Consider the following 19,344-nt stretch of genomic DNA (forward strand, 5'->3'; position numbering starts at 1 on the left):
CAGGTGCTGTTGTTTCTTCAAAAGGAGAAAGAGGAAACCCCTCCAGCGGCACAAGTGAAGAGAAGAACTTGAAACATTCTGGTCACTGTCAAGTTTTGAATGGAAGCAACTACACAGATCACCCATCTTATCTCTTTCCCAATCTCTCTTTCTTTCTCTCTTCTCTCTCTCAGCACTCCCCTGCTACAGACGTGTAAAGGAATGTTGTCTTTCAGACTCTGGCTCCTTTAAAAAAAAAAGAAAGAAACATTTGAAAGTACCTGCATAGTAAAGGGAGATTGAGAGAACGTTAAAAGCTGTAAAAATGAAACGTGAATACCGTGACGTGAATATATAAAAAAAGATACTGTTTGAAACAGTTGTTGTATTTTAGATTCCATACAGAACATTTTCTGTTCAACAGCCATTGATCTGAGAGAAATGTCAATGAGTCGAGGGAAAGAAATCTGTTCCATAGAAATAGTCCTTTATTTATGGGATCAAGGTAAGAAGCAAGAATGAACAATACTAACTCTGGAATCACTGAACGCAACAGGAAGCATTTCATCTAAACCAGAATTGGAGGATCTTTATGCATTTTTTCCCTTTTTTTTGTAATTTAATCCTCAGTAGTTTTCAAAGTTGACTTCCTGGATTGAAAACAAACTTTTACTTTTATGTTGTAGTATTTCTGGAAATCTTTGTAGCACAGTCACTGGCCTCAGGTACTGTGGAAGATTGAAAGAAACAGATATTAAGCTCTTTTCTTATTATTGCACTTTTGAAAGAAAATAAAGTACAGTGGAATTCTAGGTTTGAAATGAACAAACAAGAAAACAACAAAATAAAGACTGATCTAGGAATAGTCCTATACAATGCTTAAATCTGAGTAAGGGCCGAAATGTCAATCTCCATGAAACAAGATGTCTTTCAGTTTTATTTCTTACATCAGAATAATTAACCAGGAAATCATAGTTTGTGCCTTTCCAAGTAAAATGTTTAAAGCTCAAGTAAGTGTCCTGCTATGACATGTTATCTGAAGTTATTCCAAATGTTGCTCATTGTCTGTGTGTGTGTGTGTGTGTGTGCTTTATCGCTCTGAAAGCATTGTCGATGTCTGACATTCCCAGGGTGTGGTCCTGGTCATACTGAGGTCATACTGGTCATACTGTCTCCAGCAATGACTGTATGGGTCTCCACCATCACACCATCACAACTCCTCTGCAATGACAATCAAGGGATCTTTACAGTGGAGGTTAACTCTCTATGTGCACCTTCTGGGAAAGAAATATAAGATTTTAGAGCTTGTGCAGTGCGAGCTAAGCAATTCTAGTCATTGATGACGGCAGATCAAAGTTAGTAGCAGCAAGCAAGCATGTCAAGTTTTTTTTAAAGACAAATGAAGCGACAGCCCATCATTGACTGAAGTTTCCACCAGACGAATTGAATGCACCACCGTTTTTCTTTTGAAGGTCCTCGCTGCATTAGTTACATGCATCGCTGCCTGAACATTGTAATGGTCTATGTTTGTCATGGCCTTACATGAGATGTGTTACCACAACAACATGCTCTGTCATCGACAGTATATACAGTTGTCCCAAATGGTTTTGATCAGAGATGACTGCAGTGTGGGGTCGTGCATATATATATATATATATTAGTTCACAAGAAAACCCCCCTTGATTTTTGTATTACTGTATCGATTTACACAGTGTACAAAACATTAGGAACACCTGCTCTGTCCATGACAGACTGACCAGGTGAAAGCTATGATCCCTTATTGATGTCACTTGTTAAATCCACTTCAATCAGTGTAGATGAAGGGGAGGAGACCATTTAGAGAAGGATTTTTAAGCCTTGAGACATGGATTGTGTATGTATGCCATTCAGAGGGCAATGGGCAAGACAAAATATGTATGTGCATTTGAACGGGGTATGGTAGTAGGTGCCAGGCGCACCGGTTTGAATGTGTCAAGAACTAAAACGTTGCTAGATTTTTCATCCTCAACAGTTTCCCATGTGTATCAAGAATGGCCCACCACCCAAAGAATCCAGCCAACTTGACACAACTGTGCGAAGCATTGGAGTCAACATTAGACAGTATCCCTGTGGAACGCTTTCGACACCTTGTAGAGACCATACCCTGACGAATTGAGGCTGTTCTGAGGGGGAGGGGGGTGCACTCAATATTAGTTCCTAATGTTTTGTACACTTAGTGTATATTCCCTGTTACAAAAGACTGCTGTATCACTTCACCCTTTTAGGTAGTATACTGTACGCTTGTGTCATTGTGGTTATGAGTCAAGGCCAAGTGACCCAGAATGTATTGTTTTAATGAGATCAGTCATAGATGTTAGCTTTTTCTGGAAAAGTCAACATGAGGTTAGGGTTAGGGTTGCTAAAAAAAACGGACAATATCAATAGCAGCTATGTGTGAACATTTTCATAAACATCTCAAACTGAAAAGAGCAATATAGATATAATTGAAAATGTGTTTTACTAGACACGAATGGAGCTAAATTAAGTGGTTAATTCATTGGGTTAAATTGAGAAGTTTCATGTAGTAGAACTGTCTCCAACGTTGTTTTCCCATGATCATTTTTATCATAAATCTATTTGATTTCCACTATGTGCTGTCTGCTATTGAGGGAGGTGGTAGAACTCTTTTCCACTTCCTTTCCTCCTAATTTAACCCCTGGCTATACTGTGAGTGCTTTGGTTATACAATATTCAATACAACATATTGAATATGAGTTTCACCAATACAAGAATCTTTATGTTCATGTCATGATCATTCTGATTCTTAACTGGCCAATCTCCATTAGGATTATGTGGTTTGAGCTCTGGTGCACCACTTGTCACTAGGTTTGACTCAAAACCCACAAATGTATCGGACTTTTGCAATATGAAAATATCACAGATTGTAATCACATGATGCTGTTGATCAACCTGTATGAAGGCATGTTATTTGAGCTATTTCAGTGAAGTGAGAGGGAAGTGAAACATACTGTGTGTAGGGGGCCAGTCTGTTCCAAGGCTAGATTACATTGAGTAGTCTGCACTTGGATGATATTGGTTTCTACAGGACTGGAAATGCAAATTGGAGAACCATGTCAAATTCATGGGTTTCGTTTTAACAGGCGGCATTGAAGACATGAGCACTCACTCTAAACATCATTTGGCCAGTGAATAGGAGTCTCTGGCCTGTGGGTGTAGGTTGAGACTCAGCCTGCGTAAAGTGTCTTTTGTTTTAGGACCTAGTTTGACCTAATCCTATGTTAAATCGTTTCAGCTGATCAAGCAGGGAAACAGTTTGATGTAATCCTAATTTGGCTGGTTTCAGTTTTCTAGCAATATTGTCGAGCGTTTTTGGAGTTGCCTTGCGCAATTAAGAAGTGTATCCTTAGCTCGCTTTTGGGGATATGAAAGGAACCTATTTTTTTAAATCACTGATATTGAAGTGAAATTGTTGGTAACAGTTATGTCTGACCAGTTGCTCTCTAATGAGCGGTCTTTACCCCTCTTCAGGCGGTTGTGTTACGCAGCTGGTCACTTTTTGAACGACCTTTGCGCGTCGTTATGGTTTACCTACCTATTGGTCTACTACCATTCCGTGCTTGGGTTCAAGAGCACATATGCAGGTGTATTGCTGTTTATAGGTCAAATAGCGGATGGTGTCTCCACGCCCCTTGTCGGTATCGAGTCGGATCGAACAGCTGGATGTGGATCATATGGCAAAAGAAAAACATGGCATTTAGTCGGTAAGTATGACTTCAATAATGATAATTGATTAGCCTGGTTTAACTAAAGTTATGTAGCAATTGGGTTACCCAGTAACACTATTGGGTGAGTGCACCTGTGCCATAAAGATCCAGACCATTTGGCAGAGGACATCATTCTATACTTACATGCAGGTAGGCTAGATTACAGGTAGGCTAGATTTTCTATCGAAAATCTCTTGCACACATGAGAATAAGAGAACAGTTCCTACAAGCTTGAGACCGTTGGTAGGTTTCAATTGTCCCAGGTTTATTAGACTAATGAAATGTCGCAATAACAAAACAAAATCATTGCGAGATGTGTAGGCCTAAAGGAAACTACAGAGGATACGTTTTCTAAAGATCAACGATATTTGTATCTGTTAGACGAGTGTATTTTTATTTTATGGAACTTGAACTTCCTTTATTGCGACAAATGATGATGGAAACGGATGTTTTTCGAAAAAGTGATTGCCGAATACTTTTGAAGGTACACGGGAGCACGTGATTTAATCACGTAACTATAAATTCCAATCCACATTTAATTCTAAATGCCCACTGCTTGCAAAATATATTTTTCAACTATCAAAATGATGTTTCTTTGCAGGACAAGGATTTTCCTGTATTTCAAGAATGCCTGAATTGCTTGCCCTTGCTTTTCTGGTTGGCTGGCAAGTTCCACCATCCAATTATTTCAGATCTACAGGAGTGCAAGTTTCACCAAGGCGCGGACCCTGGCGTTATGTTGGCACATACAGTACCAATCAAATGTTTGGACACCTACTCATTCCAGGGTTTTTCTTTATTTAGACTATTTTCTACATTGTAGAATAATAGTGAAGATATCAAAACTATGAAATAACATGGAATCATGTAGTCATCAGAAGTGTTAAACAAATCAAAATATATTATGTATTTGAGATTCTTCAAAGTAGCCACCATTTGCCTTTGACAGCTTTGCACACTCTTGACATTCTCTCAACCAGCTTAATGAGGAATGTTTTTCCAACAGTCTTGAGTCCCATGTAACTCAGTTGGTAGAGCATGGCGCTTGCAACGACAGGGTTGTGGGTTTCATTCCCACGGGGGACCATTACGAAAATGTATGTGCTCTTGATAAGAGTGTCTGCTAAATGACTACATTGGAAATGATGAAGGGTATTGTGGAATCTATTTTCTATACAAACTGTATAACTGTAGACAAAAAAATCACTGGGCAAGTTAATGAAAATATAGCTACTGTTGGGATCATCTCACCACTGCCAGCAATGTAGTACTTGAGGGGGAACAGGCAGGACTCGAACCAGCAACTTTCTGTGAATACAGGGTGAGTGCTCCTCTGGGGTGGTCAAGGACCTAGTAAGGGTGCCCAGCTTTAGGTTTTGAAATGTCCCACACACTGGACCATTATCAATGTAATTATGGAATAATCCCAGTAAATTTACATGTAGGACAGCGGGTAGCGTAGTGGTTAAGGACGTTGGGCTAGTAACCGAAAGGTCGCTGTTTGAATCCCTGAGCCGACTAGATAAAATCTGCATGTGCTCTTGAGCAAGACACTTAACCCTAATTACTCGGGATAAAAATGTAAAATATAGTCATAATATTGTACAGGATTATACTGTATAATAAAAACCATCAATTAACTAATAATCGTATAACTAGACCAGCTGATTAAACATTACAACAGGCTCATGAAAAATGATTTTTTTTGTCCTGTCCACATTTCTCTTTATTGTTAGTTCCATGCATGACTAACTCTCATAGGCTGGATAGTTTGTTTACCCTGACCTCATCCCTCATATCCCTCCACCCTTACAGGCACTATCAGTGTACTTATCTCCTTTCCCTTCATATTTAACCCGTGTCTGGGATGTGGTGACAACACTCCACAGTGGGTGTGGCTCACCTATTTCACCCCCTTCATCATCATCTTCCAGTTTGGCTGGGCCGCCACCCAGATCTCCCACCTGTCACTCATCCCAGAGCTGGTGTCCAGTGAGCATGCCAAGGTGGAGCTCACTGCCTACAGGTGAGCCGAATAGACTACTTTAGCAGGAGGTAAACAGCAAGCTAGTGAGGTGATTCTTATCGCCCCAAATAAAAACATTTATGAAGAAATGAGTTGAAAGTGAAAAAAATGAAGGTACTGTACCACAGGAGGCTGCTGAGAGAAGAATGGTTCATAATAATGTCCAGAATGGTGCAAATGGAATGCCATCAAACTTGCAAATGATGTGTTTGATATATTTGATACCATTCCACTCGTCATTACCACGAGCTCGTTCTCCCCATTTAAGGTGCCATCTTACCACCAGTGTTACGTAGTCTAATAATTAGTGATATCTTCTGATGTAGTTTTACAACCTTGTACCGTCTCTCTCACTGTGTAGGTATGCGTTCACGGTGGTGGCCAATATTACAGTGTATGCTGTGGCCTTGTTACTCTTTCACTTCCAGGCCCAGCAGACTGGAGATCCCTCTGTCACTGACAGCTTGGGTATTGTTGACATCCCCATATTCAGGGTAAGAGCTGCCCTTCCTGACCTCACTGTTTTACAAACGGTACTCTGGTACAATACAGTTGAAATGGGAAGATCACTTAGTCCTTAAGCACACATGGGTGTTCAGATTGTTACAGTCATGATGGCTGAATGTAGTCTGGGTACCAGTCTTTTTAACTAACATTCCACTCTTTGTCACTCCTGTCATTTGCCAAAGACAGGAGTGGCAAGGAGAAGAATGTTAGTTAAAAAGACTGGTACCCAGACTACCCACTGGGCACACACTGGTTGAATCAACATTGTTTCCACATCATTTCAATGAAATTACATTGAACCAATGTGAAATATACATTGAATTGACATCTGTACCCAGTGGGTAGGCTGATCTTTATTGTAATCCTGGATATGACTTTATCCTGGACTCTACCGATTGGGACATTTTCAAAGATGAAAACGCCAACATTCACGATTACACTGACAGGGTCACATCTTACGTCAGTGTTTGTGAGGAAAACTGCAGTCTAACCAGCACTTTTGTCAAAAGGTACAACTACAAACCCTGATTCATGCTGAACTCCAAGCGCTGCACTTAGCTAAAGAGGTGGCACATAGGTGTAACAACAAAGATGATTATTGAACTTTGAAGCAGCTGCTCAACAAGGGGATTAAAGTGGCCAAATGTTGTTTCAAGGAGCGCCTCCAACGACTGCTCGTCTGTCTGGAAGGGTCTCCAACAGATCACAAACTACAAACGAGTTCTACTGTCGTTTTGAAACAAAGTGCCCTCAGCCATCAATAGCCTCCTCAGCCATCTTGCCCCTCAGTTGACAACACCCTCAGCCACCAGGACTATACCCCCACCACCCTGTGCCCATCCCATCTACTTTCTATCAATCATGACCAAAACCACCTGCCACCTGAACAGTTTCATCCAACATGCTGTGCCCCTCATAAACCGGCCATCAGGTTCATAGGGATTAGTTGATTTTGCATTGAGCCGATTACTGCACCTAGTCATCAATGACCTCTAATGCAAATCTGCACTGTACTGCATTTGCGCTATGTCGACAACGTTGTATATGCACTGTATATATATTTGCCACGGCAGCATCCCTCTACTATATATCTCTGTCCCCTCTGTATATTGTATATTCCCTCTGTAATCAGCCTATACTCCAGAGTTTTATGTTTACTGTTCCGATATTGCATATTCTGTATGATGTCTGTGTCAATATTCTCTTTTGTCTATTGCTGGCAACGCCTTCTCTAAGGCAAATTCTGGGTATGGGTAAATGTACTTGGTGAATAGGGGTGACGATTCTGTATGTTGTTTCCCTCTGTCTTTCTGTCTCCCTCCCCTGTTCTGTCTCCTGCCATCAGGATCTGTCCCTCATTGTGCTGGGGATCGGGGCAGTGTTTTCTTTCGTCTTCCACCTGGGCACCCGAGAGAGGGTTCCTCACAGGGAAGAGCCAGGCTCGCAGAATGATGAGAGTCAACCCCTGATCTCCCCAACTTCCCATAACACCATACCCCAATCTCTCCTCCAATGGAATCATTGGCTGAAGGAGCCTTCATTTTACCAGGTCTTTCTCTAATCTGAGTGTATACAATTTAAATGACCTTTAGGTTTTGTGGAAGTGTATTTTAAAATGTAAACCTGCTTCTTTTGGTCCAGGTTGCTTTTCTGTACATGTGCACCAGGTTGATAGTCAACTTGTCCCAGACCTACGTTTCCATGTATCTCATCAACTCCTTATTGCTACCAAAGGTAAGGCTACATGCATATAATACATTATAATGGTGCCATTTATAATGATTCTTTAGAATCCTTTGTGCTTGTGAAACTTGCTGACTGTGTAGTAATGTTGGGCTCATTTCCTTCTCCTTTTCCAGAACTTCATTGCCACCATTCCTTTAGTGATGTATGTCAGTGGGTTTGTGTGTTCTCTGGTCATGAAGCCAATCAGCAAGTTTGTAGGCATTAGTGTGAGTTTTTCTGTCTGATGTTTTAAAACTGTCAGAAAAATCATATAAAAAGCCCTAGTATTAAGTTTCTTGTATACCCTTTTTTTATTTTGTAATTCCCCCTCTCCTTAGATGACTTATTTGCTAGGCCTCGTGCTGATCCTGGGGTTTTCCTCCTGGGTGTTGGTGGGCATGAACATAGGGAGGCTGATCTATGGAGCTGCTGTACTGCTGGGTGCAGGCTCTGCCACCATCCTGGTCATGTCGCTCTCCATGACGGCAAAACTGATTGGAGAACAGACGGTAGGAACACCCTGTATGTTGTAGCTAGATGGTTTTCCTCCACTGTTGTCATGACGTTTCTCACCATGTCAAAGGAATGAACTGTGACCTTGTTCGGCAGCAAAGTGGGGCCTTTGTGTACGGGGCGATGAGCTTCACAGATAAGGTGGCCAATGGCATTGGTGTCATCATAATCCAGAGACTGCATCCCTGCAAGTGAGTAAGGAGCAGACTGGGATCTGTTGTTCTAAATATCCCTTATTTAGTGCGGTTTGCAAACCCCAAGGGAAACCAGGGTACAACTTTACGAGTAACTGTCGCTCTTGGTTGTATACAGTTCACAAGACAGCTGTCCAGAAAGTGTGTGGTTCTATCGTGATGTCATGGTGATTGTGACCGGGGGTGTGGCCTTAGCAGCAGCAATTTCCCTATGCACCCTCCTCATCTGGCCTATTAGGATCCGCCAACGTAAGTGTTCAAATCAGTTGTTGGTCATGTTCCGCTGTTCAGACATTGCTGAAGCATGCCAGATCTTACACCTGGATAGGTATTTCACGTATCAAAGAACCACATATTTTATAGCAATCTGGTGACGGCAGCATAGTCGATGACGTGGTACGCAACCATTGGTTGATGCATGCAACGTCTGAGCAGGGGAATGCAGATGTTATCTCTGAGTGTGTGTGCAATATCTGGTTATTGGGTTGTGAGAGTATCATCTTGGCAGAGGGTATGGTGGTGGAGGTGGTGTTGTAACTTACAGCTCTGTATTCCAGTCTCACAGTAAAATCAGTTAAACGGTGGGAGATCTGCTCTTTAGAGGTGTTTTTTGTTTTGGTCATCAAATAATTTTTGACAGGGGAAGGGTTAAAATTAGTCCGCATGCAGCTTGAAGGTATTTAGATAATATGCTTAGCTTTTTATATTTGCAAGCTGGCGCTACTAATTCCAGAAATATTTTGACTTGGATTTTGTATTTGCTAATTACAAATGTCTAATCCAAATTTTTTTGTACTGCCATAAAATAAAGCCACGCCTCCATCTAGTGGAAAAATGTTGAACTACACCTCAGATTGATGTGGCCCTTGCACACAACAGCGCTCAAACATGGGCACACTGGTTGAAAATCTCCTATAATGCATTAGCTATGTATTTCCTATCATTGTTCTCTCCTCGTAGGTTTACCCAGTACTTCTGTCCAGATGGAGGCAGAAGACAGAGAATGAAACTACACAGGAGTCAACTGAAGAACAGATTCTTTACACTGATTAATCTGTGGGGAAAACATTGTGCCTGTTCATAGGACAAAGACCAGGAGACTTTCAGTATACCCATTGGAAATACAACAGGAACTTTACAGCAAGACTTTAACACCCCCATATCTATCTATCTACCTTTTAAGCGATTTAGATTTACTGCATTTATGGGGAATTTATGGGGGGAAGAAAATAATTTTTTTAATGTTTATTTAACTAGGCATGTCAGTGAAGAACAAATTCTTATTTACAATGATGGATACCAATAAATGGGTACAATATTCTACTTTATAATAATACTGCGTACTGGACGCCTACTTACAGACATGTCAATGTTTTACACTTAAAAGGGAATCACTTTTTTCTTCCATAGATGTTATTATGTATTGTCTATTGTCTCCATTATTTCCTTCAGATTTTCATTGTATAGATTTTTAAATTGTCAGTAACGCAGAGATGTAAACTGTTTTTGGATGATTCTTTTCAGATTTAAAATGTTAATGTCTGGTTTATTTTAAGATTGTGAGAGCTTTTGGACACGCTTGCCTGATGCATGGTGGGACAAAATGACTGCAATGCCTAGTTTTTTTTATGAAAATGCAGATGAGTTGTCTCTGAGGAATAAACATTTACGTCTCACTCACATCTTCACTGAGAGAGATCAGTACAGTTGCATACTATTTTCCACAGGTGGGCTCCCTGGGTAGCAATCGCAATTGACCACGTTGCAGGTTGGATTTATGTGGTTGTTAAGGTTGAATTTAATGTTGTGAGTTACACATTGTAACCATTTTGGTGAGTACAGTCAGTTGAGTCCAAAGGTTATGAAATATAATCAAGAGAAGCAAAGAGAGAAAAGGTCCTTTCATTATTCTCTGTGAGATGGGCTTGTTGCTCAGCCTACAGCCATCTAACTGATTCCCCAAAGCACTGTTTAGAGATGCGGTCTTGGGTAATTTGGAGGGCGGGCGTCATCACTGCTTGTTAGTTGAACCACTAATTGGAGTCTGTGCTGGCAATTGGTGGGGGGTGGGAGCGGTGGTACACTGTGAGTGGTCCCCTCAGGGGCTATAGATTTGGAACAGTGTTGTACAGAAAGCACACCATCATCAATGGCTTATTCAGGACTGACACCCTTTGTTTTCACAAGTCCATATGACAAATAAATGTCCCATTTAAATGTAATCATACTGTATATCAAGATAGTCTACATGCCATTCTACACCACTAGTTGCTTCATCAGTTTTTTTTTTTTTTTTCAGTTGTATCTTGGAAAATGAACCACCTCCTACCAAGAAGGCACATGTCACATGGTCATTTACTTGTCAACTGTAGCCCTACTTGTCAACTACAGCTATCATGCTTCCTTCAGGAGGAATATTTAATCAGTGGATAAATCCCATTAAATCTGAGCTCTTTCTCATTAATGTGTCAGATTGACCATAAACCACCTCCTACACACCATCTAATTAGTGTTTAAAACACACAGATACATACCTCCAATAGAGTTAGAGGGAGTCAGAGAACAAACAGATTTTGTTCAGTGTTAACTGATGAATGTAAACAGCAGAAATCCCCCCAGTGTGTTGCCAGAGATAAAGCTATAAGTGCTTGGTGAGCAATTGTATAAATAAGGAGGCTTGATTTTAGGACAGCATGTTTGAAAATTAACTTGGCCAACCCATCTATTCTTGATAAAAAAAAACTACTGGTGTCCATTGTTCCAATGTCAATGCTATGTCCCTTTTATGCTCTGTGGCCCCTTGAAGCTATCGAATTCTCTCAAACAGATGTAATTATAGCCAACGTCTCGGTTTCTGAAGATATTTCATGGCTTAAAACAGCAACTTGACATTTACATTAGTTCTTGTGTCCCAACATAACTGTGGCAAGTCACGACAGCTGCTTGAGTTGCACTCTTGGATCTGTGACACACTGACCTATTCCTGTGTGTTTGCCCTGCTGCTTAGAGTTGAGTACCTTGAGTTGAATTTGTTTTGCAATAAAATACAAAGCATTGGACAATGGACATGTACTGAAATTATGTTTTTATTTTTACTCTGACTATGCTATATTTAAATGCTTCATTGCATTTGTGGTAACAATATACATCATTTGTTGTAGGCCAGTATAGCCTTAACCAGGGTTTTTCAAACAGTTAAGGAGATGTTTGACTGGCCTAAACTACAGACTACTGTGGGTGAAACATATACAGTCAGTATTATTAGGTACACCCATTTGCCTCCAGAACAGCCTGAATTATTCAGGTAATTCTACAAGGTGTCAGAAACGTTCCACAGGGATGTTGGTCCATGTTGACGCCATGGCATCACGCTGTTTCTGCAGATTGGACGGTAGTGCGTTCATGCTGCGAACAGCCCGTTCCATCTCATCTCAAGATGCTCTTTTGGGTTGAGGTCTGGGGACTGCTCAGGCCACTCAAGTAAACTGAACGTAATAACATGTTCCAGGCAATGTTTTCCACTCCTCAACTGTTCAGTGTTGGTGATCGCGAGCTACTGGAGTCGCTTCTTCTTGTTTTTAGCTGATAGGAGTGAATCCGGTGTGGTCATCTGCTGCAATAGCCCACCTATGACAGGGATTGACGAGTTGTGCATTACGAGATGCCGTTTTGTGTTACTGGCCTTGAATTGCACCATTATTGGTCTGTTTGTGACCCGGCTGTTAGCTTGCACAATTCTTTCCATTCTCATTTTTTAAAATTATATACTTTTTATATTTTACATAGAGACAGGAAGACAATGCTGAAGTTAACTCATTAGTGGTGATGGGTGCAACAGGCCACTCGGGTCAGGTGCTGCAGTCAAAATGTGGATGATTGACGGCTCAAACGCGTTGCATGGGCCTACGTTTTGCCAGTCATTGACAAGTACATTGCTAACATTTTGCATTCAAATAAATGAATCAATGTTCACTCGACGTTTAGAGGAAACGCTATTTCATCTTGTGTTTACAGGAAAACGTATTTGTTTGAAACTAAACTTAGCTACGTATCCACAAAAAGTAGGCAAAACAAGGTGAAGGCTGCAGAAGTGCTAGCTAGCTAGCTGCCACATAATTACGACGTAACAGAATGTCAATGCATTTTTTTGTTTGAATTCAAGTAGGGCTTATGTAGCCAGTAGACTACTAGCTATGTTTGTTATTGCAAGAACGCCCTGGACCAGTGTTGGGACCATAGCTATTTTACCTCTTGACAGACCTGATCTGCTAAGTAGCCCACTAGCCTACAGTAGGCCTATGTTGACTCAGATACTGGTTTTGTGTTTTCTTCAGTTGAAGACTACTGAGGGTTCTATTGATGTCTACACACTACTGTATTTTGATGTCCACGCACTGCTGGACAATAATATGTATTTTCTGGTGAGTTATGGAGGGTGTTTGTTGAGTGCCTGATTGAATGGTGTTACGTTTGTGGGTCATGGAATGATGCCCCTTTTGTGGGCACAACAATATCTCAACTTTAAGCCTTCCTTTTGAAACGATTATTATTTTTATGGTTGGGGAAACACCTCTTTATGGTATGGAAAGAGTGTTGCCACAATATGACCACACTGTCCTGATGAAACTCTGAGAAAAGAGAGAATTAGAGGAGGGAAAAGGTTAGTGTCGCAGTGTATGTCATTATTTTCAGAGTAAGGATAGATCATGATTCATTGTGGATGGCCAAAGAATGTACATGCGTTCTGATGCCAACTCAGCCAGCAGAAGTCCAGATCAGACCTGCTGGAGCTGGAATTCAAACAGTCCCATTTACTACCATATCATTACTCCAGCGTACATACTTACAACAGCATGTGTGATCCAACAACAGCCTATAAAGGAGAGCTGTTTTTTTTATACCCTGAAAGAGCTTTCACCAGCCATTAGAAGTTGCGTATCACCTCAAGAGGATATTTCAAATGACTCTGGTTTTATTTGCGGAGCGCCACTATAGTTTAGTTGTGGTTTTGTGTTTGAATAATTCCAGCCTTTTCCACTTTTCAAGCCTGAAATATCATTTTAAAACATTGAGTCTGTCTCAGCCAATTGTCCCCAAGAAGGTTGGTGAAATGTCATCCTCGTCTGAGGTTTGCCCTTTTTCTATGGTCATGCTTGCTCATAAAGTCAGAGTAAACATGTGGTTGGTTTAGACAGTGGTTCATGCAGACCTTCTGTTTTTAACTGAGAAGATGCTAACTGAAGTGTCTGAACCAACATCATGCTCTGAGACACTGTAGTTGGACCATTGCCTGGTTTATGCTCACTTGTATTTTTCATCACAACACTTAGGGTTGTCAAAAACAAAGTGATAGTTGAAAAATGCAGTTTTAGATTATGAGAAAGAAGTCTGCATTGACCATAACTATGCAAAGTGGACTTTTGTAAATTTTTGATCTATGTATTTTTATTACCTTAAGAACAAATTCTTATTTTCAATGACGGCCTAGGAACAGTGGGTTAACTGCCTGTTCAGGGACCTTGTCAGCTCGGGGATTTGAACTTGCAACCTTCCGTTTACTAGTCCAACGCTCTAACCACTAGGCTACCCTGCTGCCCCCTGGATACTTAAACCTGTGTGGTGGTCTTCATTCTTTTTCTTTTTTTTGGCACAGTTTTAAAAACATGAAACATGCAACAACATATTATTTGGTCATTGATATCTTTGACCACAGCAACAGTTATGAGAGAAACAAAGGAAGAATAACAAGACAAAACGAGTAACCTACATCTCTTCCATGCACGTTCAGCATTTATGTGGTCAAAACACATGTTAATGAATCAAAGGCTGGTAACCTCAAGCCTGGGGAGTGGGGAGGATTTGTGGAAGAGACATTTGTTTTCTACACTCTTTAAAAGAAAAAGCCATTGCAGAATGCCTGCCGACTACACTCCGATGAAAGCATGTAACGAGTTCTCTCCATTTAAAGTCCAAAAATAATGAAAATCTTGGAAGACAGCCTTGTTAACTGACTCCAGCTGTGTGGTTATTATGGGTGAGAAGCTGCTCTCTCTGATGGCTTCCCTTGGCTGGGGGGGGAGAGAAAAGCCACAGACCGGATGCCCCTGTATCATAAGCTCACTCAAAGCTATATAGAAAGGGGCTTGCAAAGTTTAAAGCACAGCCTCTTGCTTGTTTGAAGTAGGATTGCCTCGTGGGGTCCACTTCTTATAACTTGGGGGTGATTGTTTTTAAGAATGGGTCATTTGAACATGGGTCGTTTTGTACTTTCTGTTCAACAAAGGTTAGCCTATATGTCTTTTTAGGATAGTCTCAATTTTAATATGTTCTGTACTGTTGTTTTTCTTTGAATATCTTCCCACTCTTATGCTTTTTCCAAACGTGTGCTTGATATACTATTCAAACATGTGAATATGTGTGTCTGTGTGTGTGTGTGGGGGGGTTAGTACAGCTGGAATTTGGTAGGCTGTCTAGCAGCCTGTGGTGGTGGTGTCTATATGGTCTGGAGTGAGTGTGTGTGTGTGTATGGCTGCAGTTGGCTGCTGGTGTCCTAATCTTCCTGGTCTTACCCACTCTCTGTAGACTACCCAATCTCTCTGAGAGCCTTGCAGGGAGGTAAGGAAGGATGAGAGAGGGAGATGCCGGAGAGGGCTGGTAGCTGTGTGTCAGTGACTCCTGCCTGACTGTGAGACTAGAGTTGTGCTGAGCGTCCGTGCTTCACTGTATCGTTACATCTGGCTCTCCATGGAGCTCCCCAACATCACACATATGGGTGGCAAGGCAGCAGACGACGCTATCAAATGGCAGCTGTGCTATGACATGACGGCCAAAACCTGGTGGATGGTGAGTTCACATGAGAACTCATTTGAGTCTTTATGTATGGTCAGTGTCAGTGTTCCTGAAATCAGAATTTGTATTGCCTTTATCCATCGCTTTTGTTAAAACTACCTTCGGTTTGAAGTTGGTTTTTATGCTATCTGATATCTCACTGAATATTGTTGTGCGTCTAGATGTTTCAGTTGCTTTGTAGTTTACAGATTTATTATAGTTTAAACAAAAATGACCATGGAAATACCCGTCATTCGTAATAACCTTGTTTGATGTTGATATTATTCCAAAATGCAAAGTTTGAACATGCATGAATTCAAAGATTGTTAGGCCTAGGCTAATTGCTAATACTTAATATACAAGTGGTCAAAACAACAGTGAATGACTATACTAACTTCGTGAACGTCACTGTGTTGTCTGTCCTGTGCCAATATACAGAACTTTGTGCTTTGCAAATATTTTGTTTTGATCAAAATATGTGGGCCACCATCACCATGGTTTATAGCCCACTGAATAAATTGCATGATAGTTTATTTTCTTTATTTCTTGGTAAATAGTATGAAAGTCAATATGTTGATGAATCTGCACAAACCATGTGGGCAGCACGTGTCCCCTGGTGTCTTCAGAGATATTACATGCATCACCACACACAAAAATACACTATACATTCAACTAATAGAGACAATAGTTCCACTGTAGTTCATTGATTGATTACTATGAACTAAAATCTATATTTTAGTATGTGTTGAGGGGAAAACAATTGACTTTGTGTTTGTTTCATTACTCAAATGCAGAATAAACGAGGTCAAGGTCTTTCTGTTGACCTAAATGCATGACTTCTCTCTTTGTGAGAAACTTGAGACAGAGTATGCTCTTACAACTGATCAGCTAAAAAATATCTGTTTGCTTACACTATCATGTAGATCATAAGTACTGTCACGCATATTCCCAGAACCACTCTCATGCACGCATTCACACATTTTCTCATGTTTTGTTGTTGTGTTAGCTCAATTGCGACAAATCTGTGAGTCTATATTGGATTACACTGTCAAATGCATTTGAACACAGACACTATTTTCTGTCCCCAAAATGTTGGAGAAGCAAAACATAAGAAGATAAACATACTTTTAAGTTGTACACGAAGCTAATGTCTCGTGTTCCGTTTCAGTAAGAGCGGACTACATCCTAACTGCAGTTATGTGAACCTGGTCAAAATTTGGCAGTCAAATACAATATCAGTAGTTATGTAAATAATCAAGCTCTCAAATGTTTTGGGTGTTATCATTATGCTGAGTCTATACCATTCCTACTGTGATATGCATATACACTGTTCTATGGGTATGCACTGCACAGTATTTGTACATTCTACTGTAAATCAAATGTATTTTTATTTTATTTGTCACATGCTTCGTAAACAACAGGTGTCGACAGAGTGAAATGCTTACTTACCGGCCCTTCCCAACAATACAGAGAGAAAGAAAATAGAGAAATAATAGAAAAGTAATAATAAATACACAATGAGTGTAACTATAAGTTGGCTATATACACAGGGTCAATGTGCAGGGGTACAAGGTAATTGATGTAGATATGGACATATAACTAGGAATACAGTGACTAGGCATCAGTTCCTACACTGTATACTAAAGTCTGGCCTGCTCCTGTCTTCTCTCAGCCAGTTTCCTTCAGAATGGTCTGTATTTGCTTAATGTTCAAGTTCCCAGTTTTTGATTATTTATTCAGCTGTAATAAATTGCGTTTTTTTCTCCCATATTATAACAAAGGTGATTGCTATCCTCCCGGTCGTTCTCTCTTTCTGCATTAGCCACCCGCACTTTTGTTTAAATCAGCTTGGGAATTAAGACTTGCTACGAGGCCTAACTAATAACTAATCAAAATGCTGCTCTTTGATTGTTTGTCAGACCCACTATGAGAAACGAGCTGTCTCACTAGCTGGTGTTTCACACATGTTCTCCTTTGTCAACATTAGCTGCTCGAGTTACCTTTTGATCCTGCCTGTATGTGTGCGGAGCCGTTTTGCTGCCATCACCCTGGAAGTACCCTTTTGGAAAACATCGAATCAAAATAGCGTGCCGCTTTGTTACTCAATTCATTCAAATGTTTTTTTCTTCTACTGCACATATGATTTTTTTTTTTAGAGCTGATGAGTAGTTTAGTCCTTCTCTCTGAATGTGAATCTAGCCTATATGATTCATTCTCTTCATTCCATAAAGGCCTACAGTGCCTTCAGAAAGTATTCATACCCCGTGATTATTCCATATTTTTTTGTGTTACAGCCTGAATTCAAAATCGATTAATTACATTTTTTCTCACCCATCTGCACGCAATACCCCATAATGACAAAGGGAAAACAAGTTTTTAGAATTTTTTGCATATATATTGAAAAGGAAATTTTGCCTGTGCTTAGCTACATTAAGTTTATTGTTATCCTAAATAAACTCCTTAGTCCTTGCCAATGACAAGCATACTCATAACATGATGCAGCCACCACCATGCTTGAAATATGAAGAGTGGTACTCAGTGATGTGTTGTGTTTGATTTTCCTCAAACATAACACTTTGTATTCAGGACATAACGTAAATTGCTTTGCCATATTTTCCTTATTGAAAACAGGATGCATGTTTTGGAATATTTTATTATGTACAGGCTTCCTTCTTTTCTCTCTGTCATTTAGGTTAGTATTGTGGAGTAACTACAGTTTTTGATCCATCTGCAGTTTTCTCCTATCACAGCCATTAAACTCTGTAATTAAAAACTGTTTCAAAGTCACAATTGGCCGCATGGTTAAATCCTAGAGCGGTTTCCTTCCTCTCCGGCAACTGAGTTAGGAAGGACGGCTTTGTTTGTAGTGACTGGGTGTATTGATACACCCTCCAATAACTTCACCATGCTCAAAGTGATATTCAATATCTGCTTTGTTTTATTTTTACCCATCTACCAATTGGTGCCCTACTTTGCGAGACATTGTAAAACCTCCATGGTCAACACTATTATTGAACCATTCCATTGTAGATTTTGCTTTATGTTTTGGATCATTGTCTTGTTGGAAGACAAATCGCCGTCCCAGTCTCAGGTCTTTTGCAGACTCCATCAGGTTTTCCTCCAGAATGGTCCTGTATTTGGCTCCATCCATCTACCCATCAATTTTAACCATCTTCCCTGTCCCTGCTGAAGAAAAGCAGGCCCAAACCATGATGCTGCCACCACCATGTTTGACAGTGGGGATGGTGTGTTCAGCTGTGTTGCTTTTACGCCAAACATAACGTTTTGCATTGTTGCCAAAAAGTTTCATCTGACCAGAGCACCTTCTTCCACATGTTTGGTGTGTCTCCCAGGTGGCTTGTGGCAAACTTTAAACAACACTTTTTATGGATATCTTTAAGAAATGTCTTTCTTCTTGCCACTCTTCCATAAAGGCCAGATTTGTGCAATATTCGACTGATTGTTGTCCTATGGACAGAGTCTCCCACCTCAGCTGTAGATCTCTGCAGTTCATCCAGAGTGATCATGGGCCTCTTGGCTGCATCTCTGATCAGTCTTCTCCTTGTATGAGCTGAAAGTTTAGAGGGACGGCCAGGTCTTGGTAGATTTGCAGTGGTCTGATACTCCTTCCATTTCAATATTATTGCTTGCACAGTGCTCCTTGGGATGTTTAAAGCTTGGGAAATCTTTTTGTATCCAAATCCGGCTTTAAACTTCTTCACGACAGTATCTCGGACCTGCCTGGTGTGTTCCTTGTTCTTCGTGATGCTCTCTGCGCTTTTGACAGACCTCTGAGACTATCACAGTG

General features: G+C 40.6%; 2 protein-coding genes across 6 annotated transcripts in view; both read left to right on the forward strand.

The window, feature by feature from the left end:
- The window catches only part of csnk1g2b (casein kinase 1, gamma 2b), a 45,916-nt gene extending 44,912 nt beyond the window's left edge, over positions 1 to 1,004 (forward strand). For all 5 annotated transcript variants that reach the window (XM_021603972.2, XM_021603969.2, XM_036978123.1 and 2 more), the window contains one exon: positions 4 to 1,004. In XM_021603972.2, coding sequence (XP_021459647.1) covers positions 4 to 58 — 55 coding nt within the window. In that variant the 3' untranslated portion in view covers positions 59 to 1,004. The remainder of the gene's footprint in view (positions 1 to 3) is intronic.
- A 1,975-nt stretch (positions 1,005 to 2,979) lies between these two features.
- LOC110524383 (major facilitator superfamily domain-containing protein 12) lies at positions 2,980 to 10,491 on the forward strand. The gene is made up of 10 exons (XM_021603974.2): positions 2,980 to 3,740; positions 5,559 to 5,769; positions 6,131 to 6,263; positions 7,622 to 7,825; positions 7,918 to 8,010; positions 8,136 to 8,228; positions 8,340 to 8,510; positions 8,611 to 8,705; positions 8,827 to 8,957; positions 9,669 to 10,491. The coding sequence occupies exons 1-10, from the start codon at positions 3,461 to 3,463 to the stop codon at positions 9,713 to 9,715; spliced, it is 1,458 nt and encodes a 485-aa protein (XP_021459649.1). The 5' UTR covers positions 2,980 to 3,460; the 3' UTR covers positions 9,716 to 10,491.
- The last annotated feature ends 8,853 nt before the right edge of the window (positions 10,492 to 19,344 follow it).

This window comes from Oncorhynchus mykiss, chromosome 5 (genome assembly GCF_013265735.2).
Source record: "Oncorhynchus mykiss isolate Arlee chromosome 5, USDA_OmykA_1.1, whole genome shotgun sequence".
Lineage (NCBI taxonomy): Eukaryota > Metazoa > Chordata > Actinopteri > Salmoniformes > Salmonidae > Oncorhynchus > Oncorhynchus mykiss.